This window comes from Mustela lutreola, chromosome 3 (assembly GCF_030435805.1).
Source record: "Mustela lutreola isolate mMusLut2 chromosome 3, mMusLut2.pri, whole genome shotgun sequence".
In the NCBI taxonomy this organism is placed as follows: Eukaryota; Metazoa; Chordata; class Mammalia; order Carnivora; family Mustelidae; genus Mustela; species Mustela lutreola.
The window spans coordinates 193773843-193783005 of record NC_081292.1 but is presented as its reverse complement, the minus strand read 5'-3'; the positions used below and the strand labels follow the sequence as shown (position 1 = coordinate 193783005).

Below are 9163 nucleotides of genomic sequence, written 5' to 3'. Positions count from 1 at the left end.
GGAACACAAGCAGGGGGAGTGGGAGAGGGACAAGTGGGCCTCCCACTGAGCAGGACTCTGGGATCATAACTTGAGCCAGAGGCAGACTGAGCCATCCAGGCGCCCCCCTACTATCAGCTATTTTAAAAGCCACTAAAACTTGTCTTTAGCCCAGGGTCTAAGATCTCTCTGACATTTTATTTAAAAGTATGTTTCTAGGGAGGGGTGCCTGGCAGTCACATGTGATTTGAGTCTTGATCTTGAGGTTGTGAGTTTAAGCTTCAAGTTTGGGCGGAGACTGATTAAAAAAAAAAAAAAAGTTTCTAAGGAAAGGACTCATAACCTTCCTTAGATTCTCAAATGAATCCAGAGTTTCTTTAAGATTTGTAGACCTTGGGTGGCTCAGTCAGTTAAGCGTCTGAATTCGGCTCAGGTCATAGCAGGGGCCTGGGATTGAGCCCCATGTTCGGCTCTCTGCTCAGCAAGGAGTTGCTTCTCCCTCTGCCTGCCTCTCCCCCTGCTTGTGCTCTCTCTCTGTCAAAGAAATAAATAAGATTATTATTATTATTTATTTATTTATTTATTTGACAGAGAGAGATCACAAGTAGGCAGAGAGGTAGGCAGAGAGAGAGAGGAGGAAACAGGCTCCCTGCTGAGCAGAGAGCCCGATGTGGGACTCGATCCCAGGACCCTGAGATCATGACCTGAGCCGAAGGCAGCAGCTTAACCCACTGAGCCACCCAGGCGCCCAAGATTATTTTTTTTAAAGACCTTTGTAGACCTTCCTTAAAACATTTTCTTTTTGTCTTAGAACACTGAAAAAATAAAATTAAATTAAAAAAATTTTTTTGGAAGCTTCACTCCTCATATCAAACACTGAAACATATTGAATGTCCATATTAAGTATAAGCTTTTATATAACTAAGAAATATTTCATTTGACTCATTGACATAAAGACGTATTTTATAGACATGTGATTAAGTATTTATTAATTTTGACTTTTCAAGTTTCCCTTTTTGTATTCTAGACCCAACAATATTTTTTTTAAAGATTTTTATTTATTTATTTGAGAGAGAGACAGTGAGAGAGAGCGTGAGTGAGGAGAAGGTCAGAGAGAGAAGCAGACTCCCTGTGGAGCTGGGAGCCTGATGCGGGACTCGATCCCGGAACCCCGGGATCTTGACCTGAGCCGAAGGCAGTTGTCCAACCAACTGAGCCACCCAGGCATCCCCCAACAATATTTTTTTAAGATCTCAAATATTTTCTTTTTTTTTTTTTTTTTTTTTTTTTTTTTTTTTTTTTTTTAAAGATTTTATTTATTTATTTGACAGAGAGAAATCACAAGTAGGCAGAGAGAGAGAGAGGAGGAAGCAGGCTCCCTGCTGAGCAGAGAGCCCGATGCGGGACTCGATCCCAGGACCCTGAGATCATGACCTGAGCCGAAGGCAGCGGCTTAACCCACTGAGCCACCCAGGCGCCCAAGATCTCAAATATTTTCATAGGCCTTCGGTAATCTCTTGCTTCCTAGGTGGTAATACCACCTGCTCCATCATTTCCTTCTGCCCTTGGTTGCTTAATCCCCTGCCTGCGTCCTCAGCCTTCCTCTTTCCCCAAAGCCCTGAGAATCTGTCCATCTGCTCAAACTAAGGATGAGCCCAAGATACTCTCTTTGTCTTCCATCCTCCCGATCCTGGGAAATCAGGGCCTATCCCTCGAGGGTGACGGGGAACCCAGAGTGGAATTTCTTAAACCCTGGTCAAGGAGGGACAGACACACGCAACGAGCCCTTCTCTCTTGCCTTCCCTCCATACTGGGTGTGGCAGAAGCCATGAAATTCAGGGATGAGCAAAGTTTGGGACATGCCGAGCGATGCCACGCATTTTTGAGGAATAATTTCTAAAACCAGATCTGATTGTTGCTATGGACTACTAGTAAAGAACCTAGCCAGTAAGCGATCAAAGATTGGCATTTCCAGAAGCTGAGAGATGAAATTTAAAAAGGATACGGATTCAATAAATAACATGGCTCCCCTCCCAACTTTCAAAATAAAATTAAGACATTACAGAAAATTAAATGCTTTTTAAAATTGAAGAGGTTACTGACTTAAAGGCATACTTTATTGTTCTTGTACTGGTGTCTACATGTGCACAGTTAGAGGAATGGAAGGTAGAAATATATCAATGTCATACGTGCTTTCTTTTTCTGAAAACATTCTGAGATTGGGCTTGCCTATCCACCATCTAGATGCCAGTGTTTTATGTTTACAGCCATCTGATACATACTTGCACCTACCCAGAATTTTCCAAGAATCTTGATATTTATAATGATTTCATGAGGGATTAGGTATAGGAACATATCCCCATTGGCAGGTGGGGTCTACGTGGCCTCCCCTTGACCCTGAGCTGGACGAGGACTACTTTGACCAAAGAGTACAGTGATGTGATACCGTGTCAGGGGTGGGTGTAGGCTTTAAGAGGGCTAGAAATGCCCACTTTAGTCTCTTAGAGCCCTAACCTGCCATGTTAGAAGTCTGGCTACCCCGAGCTACCATACTGGAAGAGCCATGTGAAGACAAAGAAGAGAAGGGACAGTAGGGCAGAGGAGACAAGCTGTTCCAAAACTCGGTCATTTGGGACATCCCAATCAAGCCCATGCTGCATACCTTGTGAGGCTGAGAGAGGTGAACCTCCCTTCTGTGCCTTGAGTTTCTGACTCAGAACTGTGAGATGTTAGGACAATAAATTGTCATTTTAAGTGACTAGATTTTGGGACACTTCACTAAGCATGAAGGGTTCACAATGTTTTAAACTACTGTAATCAACTATTAGTTTAATTTATAAATGTATGTACATAGATTTCATGAAATAAAGAAATTAAGTACATGTCGCACTTCAAAAATATGTCTCATAGGTTACCGGTGCAAAATAAAAATGAACTTAAGCACATATGTTAACATTTCTGAAATGAATTAATCATCTATTTAACATTAAGATCTAGGACTTCAGAGTCATGAAGATTAAAAAAATAATAGCTGATATTGCATCAACAGTGGTGACTAATCCACTGCAGTATAATTAGCAAGAATGACAGATAATTTAATTTGCAGGGGGAAAAAATGAAGATCTTTCCTACATTTCATACCCACACAAAAATGTAAAACCACCAAACCGCTTAACAAAAAGAGATGGTTATTACCATACCTGGGAACCAAATAATCTGAAAGCATGTGTCAGGCCCCCTGCAAAAGCCTTCTACAGATAACTCACTGAGCTGTTTCCAGCAGACACAAGTTCTTGGTCTCAGAGTTCCTGAACTGTTCGCTCACTGTGCCGGAACAGCTGACCTCCCACAGCGTGTGCTTTAGGATCTCAGCAACTGAGGCCCGAAAGCGAGTTTGGAACTTCTTACTAATGAGGACATAAAGGATAGGGTTCAAGCAGCTGTTGAGGAATGCCAAGCCAGTGGAGAGGGGGATGCCAGCCTGAAGCACCTGGTGGAAATAGCTACTGTGGTGGATTGTGAGCTCCCAAATGTTAAACAGGTGATAAGGAGTCCAGCAAATCAAAAAGGCCAGGACCACGGCTAGGATAGTCCAGAAATGCTTACTGGAGACCAGGATGCTTCGCTTCTTCACCTTGAAGATGAGACACAAGTAGCAAATGCTCATTGCTAGCAAGGGGAAGAGGTACCCGACAATAAATTTCACCCAGGTCAAAACATGATGCCTCATCAAAGTAAGGTCAGGATCATGCTCATGGAAATTGTTATAGCAAAGAGTGTGGTTATTGAACTCCAGAGTGTCCCGAAAGTAGAGGGCAGGACCACCCATTAAAGAAGCCAAAAACCAAATGGAAACAACAACAATCAGGGAGTTCCTTAGGGTTCGGTGCCGATGGGATACGACAGGATGGATCAAGTGGATGTAACGGTCCACGCTGATCACCGTTAGGAAAAAAACACTAGCAAACATGTTCAGCTGGGCAATGAAGGAATTGGCTTTGCATAACCAGATGCCGAAGGGCCAGTGGAAATTCATGACCACATAGGAGATGTACAGAGGTAGGAAGAGAAGAAAAATGAAATCTGCGATAGCCAGGTTGAGGAACCAGAGAGTGGTGACTGTCTTCTTCCACTTGAATCCTGTGAACCAAATGACAGTGGCATTTCCTGGAATGCCCAGAATAAATGCTAAACAGTATAATACCAGTGAGACCCAATGAGCAACTCCCAGGTGGGCTTCCTCCTCCAAATCGGACTCTGAGGAGTAATATTCCTGGTTATAGGAGTAGTTCTCGAATTCTTCCAATAATGTTTCCTCTAGATCTTCCATGACCTTGTCAAGTGGAGGATGAGGATATCTATAGAAGCAAATTTAAAAAGAAAGAAAACAATTCTTAAAAGAGGAAATGCTCGGTGAACAAGGAACATTAGGATAGAAATATTTCATTTGATGAACTGAATGGAAATAGTATAATTGTTGGTAAGGTCTGTGATTATATTCTAGATATTCAAATCTTGGGGGTACTTCAGTTTTGCTTTGGTTACTCTCAAAGCTGTGAGAACTCATTTTTGCAAAGTATTCAGTAAGTGCTAAATTAAAATGATTGACTCTACAGGTGCAATTCCTCTATCCATAAGGCTTGTAGGCCTGACTAGAGAGAATCTAACATTCAGGGCCACCTGGATGGCTCAGTGGGTTAAAGCCTCTGCCTTTGGCTCAGGTCATGATCTCAGGGTCCTGAATCGAGCCCCGAATTGGGCTCTCTGCTCAGCAGGGAGTCTGCTTCCCTTCCTCTCTCTCTGCCTGCCTCTCTGCCTACTTGTGATCTCTGTCTGCCAAACAAATAAATAAAATCTTAAAAAAAAAAAAAGGAATCTAACATTCAGTAGGCATAGATTAGGTTCTGACTCTGCATTATTATTTTATGGGAGATACAGAATACTTGTATTCTGAATGAATACTTATGTGGTGATGACTTCAAAGCCCTTAGTTATACCCTGACTTTCTTTTTCTTTTCTTTTTTTTTTTTTTTTTAAAGATTTTATGTATTTATTTGACAGACAGAGATCACAAGTAGGCAGAGAAGCAGGCAGAGAGAGAGGAGGAAGCAGGCTCCCTGCTGAGCAGAAAGCCCGATTCGGGGTTGGATCCTAGGATGCTGGGATCATGACTTGAGCCAAAGGCAGAGGCTTTAACCCACTGAGTCACCCAGGCACCCTATACCCTGACTTTCTAAGCCAGACAAGAGTCCCAAATGCTTCTTCAATCCACACCTCCAGATGTTACAGGCAAGCACTGGAGGTTCTGACACACTGTTTTGCACCCATAGATGTTTTGATTCTATGTGTATGAAGGCAAACATGTTAGTAAAAATTCTATTAGTGTGGAAGACTTTTCAACTGAAAGGTATCCCTTGGAGTAAAATCGACTCTGACCATTTAATTTCTGTATCAATTTCCTATAGAGTGCCACTAAATTTTATTTAAATATATATCTTAAATATATATATATATATATATATATATATATATATATCATTGAAATTCCTTTGTTTTGGATTAATTATGTTCCACATTTACAACAAAAGTATGATTTATCAATCAGTTTTGTTTCTTTTTGCCCCTACCAAAATTTATCTATTATAATTTCACCCAAAGTTAAGTTTTCTTTTGTGATCTTTTTTCTCCTTCCTATCAGGACCAGATTTTCTGGGTTAAGAAGAGGTAAAAGTCATTTTTACAATTTAAAAAAAAGTTTACTGGGTACGTTTTTATTTTTTTAGTTTTAAAAAAATTTTTATTTTTTAATTAACATATAATGTATCATTAGCCCCAGGGGTACAGGTCTGTGAATCTCCAGGTTTACACACTTCACCGCAACGTACCCAATGTCCATAACCCCACCATCCTCTCCCTGCCTGCCCCCCTCCCGCTGGGTACAATTTTAATTACATCAATTTTATTTCGTATTGTTTCTGTTTGTTAGTATTCAAAATCTAGAAGAAAGAAGATTAATGGTTATATTCATTTCATGGAGCTGTAATAATTAATGGGGCAAACATACAAGATATGGGATTATAAGGAAGCCTGGGTGGCTCAGTCGGTTAAGCTTCTGCCTTCAGCTCAGATCATGATCCCAGGGTCCTGGGATTGAACCCGAGTGCATGGAACTCCTTGCTCCCATGCTCTCTCTTGCTTTCTCTCTCTCTCTCTCAAATAAATAAGTAAAATCTTTTTTAAAAAACGAGATTATAGTAGGGGTAAAATGAAAAGGTCAAAACATGTAGTGTTGCTCAGAGACATCTTACATTCAATTCTACTAACACTGAATTCATCATCCTACCTCAAAGTGTTTAAGGAACCTGGCAGGGCATAATTAAAAAATAAAAGCAATTCATTAGCCTCTTCCCAAATCCAGGCCCAGCCACATTCTCTTTGTTTTTCAATATTCAGCTTAAATGCCACCTTTTCCTGGAAACATTTTCTGACATTATCTTTGCCTGGATAATTATACTAATAATCACTATTATTATCTTTTAAAAAGTCAATGTTATTGGGAATTATCTAGGTGCCAGGCACCTATATAATTTGATTTGATCAATTATCTGATTTGATCCTCATGAGAATCTTATAAAGAAGGTAAGTAGTACTATTATTCCCACTTACAAGAAAGGATACTGAAGTTTGAGGAAACTTCGTGACTTGCGCAGGATCACACAACCTTTAACTGGAGAGTCAGGATATGAACTCAAATCTACTGGACCCAGAGCTCGGACTCTTAGTTACTATGATTTTGGATGACACTGTATTCTTATTGTACTCGATGCACTAAATTGTCATTGGTTTATCTTTGATTTCTGCCCTACCAAATTCTTTCTTTTTTTTTTTTTGAGATTTTATTTATTTATATGACAGAGATCACAAAGTAGGCAGAGAGACAGGCAAAGAAAGGAGGAAGCAGGCTCCCTGCTGAGCAGAGAGCCCGATGTGGGGCTCGATCCCAGGACCCTGAGACCATGAGCTGAGCCGAAGGCAAAGTCTTAACCCACTGAGCCACCCAGGCGCCCCTGCCCTACTAAATTCTTAACTCCTTGAGAACGATGCCTGTCATCTCTGATCCCCATGGTGCCTAGTACAGTCTTAACATATCACAGACGCTTAACATGGGCCAATTAAATGATCGGTTCAGCTACAAATCCTGTTCAGAACCAAACGTAAGAGGAGAGTTGGTGAGTTCACCCTTACTTAAGTCACCGTCATTGCTAGAATCTCTCTGACCTTGACTCACAATTCTATCCCCAGGATCTTGGCTTTTTTTCTTGACACCGAGTCTTTTCCTTCGTGTATCCTACTCCACCAACCAAGAATTGGCTCCCTTCTTGCTGCCCTTTGCGTGCAGGTCTGGGACCTTACCCTGTCCACTGCTTCTGGTGGCTGACCATCCTCAACATCAAGTTTTTGTCTAGGCCAGTGTCTAACTCCCTGTCTCTGTTTTCTGCCTGTAACCTGGGACACCCATTCCTCCTCATGCCTATGACCTTTTTTTTTTTTTTAAGATTTTATTTATTTATTTGACAGAGATCACAAATAGGCAGAGAGGCAGGCAGAGAGAAAGGGGGAAGCAGGCTCCCCGCTGAGCAGAGGACCCGATGTAGGGCTCGATCCCAGGACCCAGGGATCATGACCTGAGCCAAAGGCAGAGGCTTTAACCCACTGAGCCACCCAGGCGCCCCTGCCTATGACCTTTTAAGCTATTAGGAATTCTGAAGCCAAATGGCCTAGGTGGCAGTTTAAATCACCTTACAAAATCCTAAGCAGTAAGTAGAAGGACCCTCATTCTCCAAGCACAGAATGCCAAAGGAAGACCCCGAATTACAGTAGAACCATTAACCTGCCCCAAAGTCAGAAACCTCCCCCTTCTAATGCCATTACTGACCCTGCTGGACCAGAATGATCACAGGGCCTGCTGAAGGACACCAGCCACCAGTCTTTTCTCTTCTTTTGGTAGGGGGGAAGGTACCGCAAGGATGAGTGATCTAGTTCATCCATTTCAGAATCCCTTCAAACAGAAAACCCTGTATCAGAGAGGTCCCCAATCTTTCAGAGAGCAGATGCGGTGATTAGACACAAGATCCAGTTAGCTCAAGCTTGGAGAAAGATCTTCAAGAATTGCTGAATGCTGCCCAGCTGAAACCTTCACAGGAAATATAATCTAGGAATTCCCCTGTGACTTAGAGCAGATGTTTTTGTGTGGTGGCAGTGGTGAGGGATATGGGTAGGACGGAGAAAAGAGAGAAGTAAGGCAGAATTCAGCAACTGTCCCCCCAAGTCCTTGGACAAGTACAGTTAACCTTTAAGGACATAGTCTCATTTAATTATCACAGCTTGTGTCTACGGCCATACCACCCTGAACGCGCCCGATCTCGTCTAATTATCACAGCTTGTTTATATGCTGCTTTCTAGTTTATAGGCACCTCCGGATCTAATTGAGTTTCCAGATCTCACACCTACCCACCTACCTAGAGGCTAACTATATTAGTCTCATAAGGCTGACGTGACAAAGCGCTCTAAACTTGAAATTTCTTAGTAACAGAAATTGACTGGCTCACAGTCTGGAGGCTAGAAGTCTGAAGTCAGGTGGGAAGTCAGAGGGAAGTCTTTGTGGGAGACTCTGTCCCGTGCTAGCTTCTGGTGATTTGCCAGCAAACTTTGGCCTTTCTTGGCTTGTACACATGTGATCCTCATACCCGCCTTCACTGCCTCATGGTGCTCTGCCTGCGTGTCCGTCTCTGCGCCCAAATGTCACCCTTCCATAAGGACTTGTGTCCTACTGGATTCCTGGTGGATTTCAACTCACCCTAATGACCCTGTTTTAACTTGATCACCTCTGTAAAAACCGTAATTCCAAATAACATCACACTGTGAGAGGCCGAAGGCTTAGATGTCAACGTACCCTTTTGGAGGGGCTCAATCCCACCCACAGCACGAACCCGGAGCTGGCAGCCACCTCTGAATCATAATCACTCATTCATTTAGCACATGTTCCGTAAGTGCCTGCATTTCTCAGGCGCCATTCTAGTTAATTGTGCTTCTTCACTAAATGAGACAATTATTTCTTCCCTTTTAGATTTTAGAGTCTAGCAGGAGATAGTAAAAAATAAACATAATAGAAAAGCAAATTACA

At 42.1% G+C, this 9163-nt stretch overlaps 1 protein-coding gene across 5 annotated transcripts in view; it reads right to left on the bottom strand.

Annotated features, from left to right (window-relative positions):
• Positions 1-1459: 1459 nt before the first annotated feature.
• The window catches only part of CMKLR2 (chemerin chemokine-like receptor 2), a 53081-nt gene continuing 45377 nt past the window's right edge, over positions 1460-9163 (bottom strand). For all 5 annotated transcript variants that reach the window (XM_059168283.1, XM_059168282.1, XM_059168285.1 and 2 more), the window contains one exon: positions 1460-4337. In XM_059168283.1, the coding sequence (XP_059024266.1) occupies positions 3242-4309 (1068 nt within the window). In that variant the 5' untranslated portion in view covers positions 4310-4337 and the 3' untranslated portion in view covers positions 1460-3241. The remainder of the gene's footprint in view (positions 4338-9163) is intronic.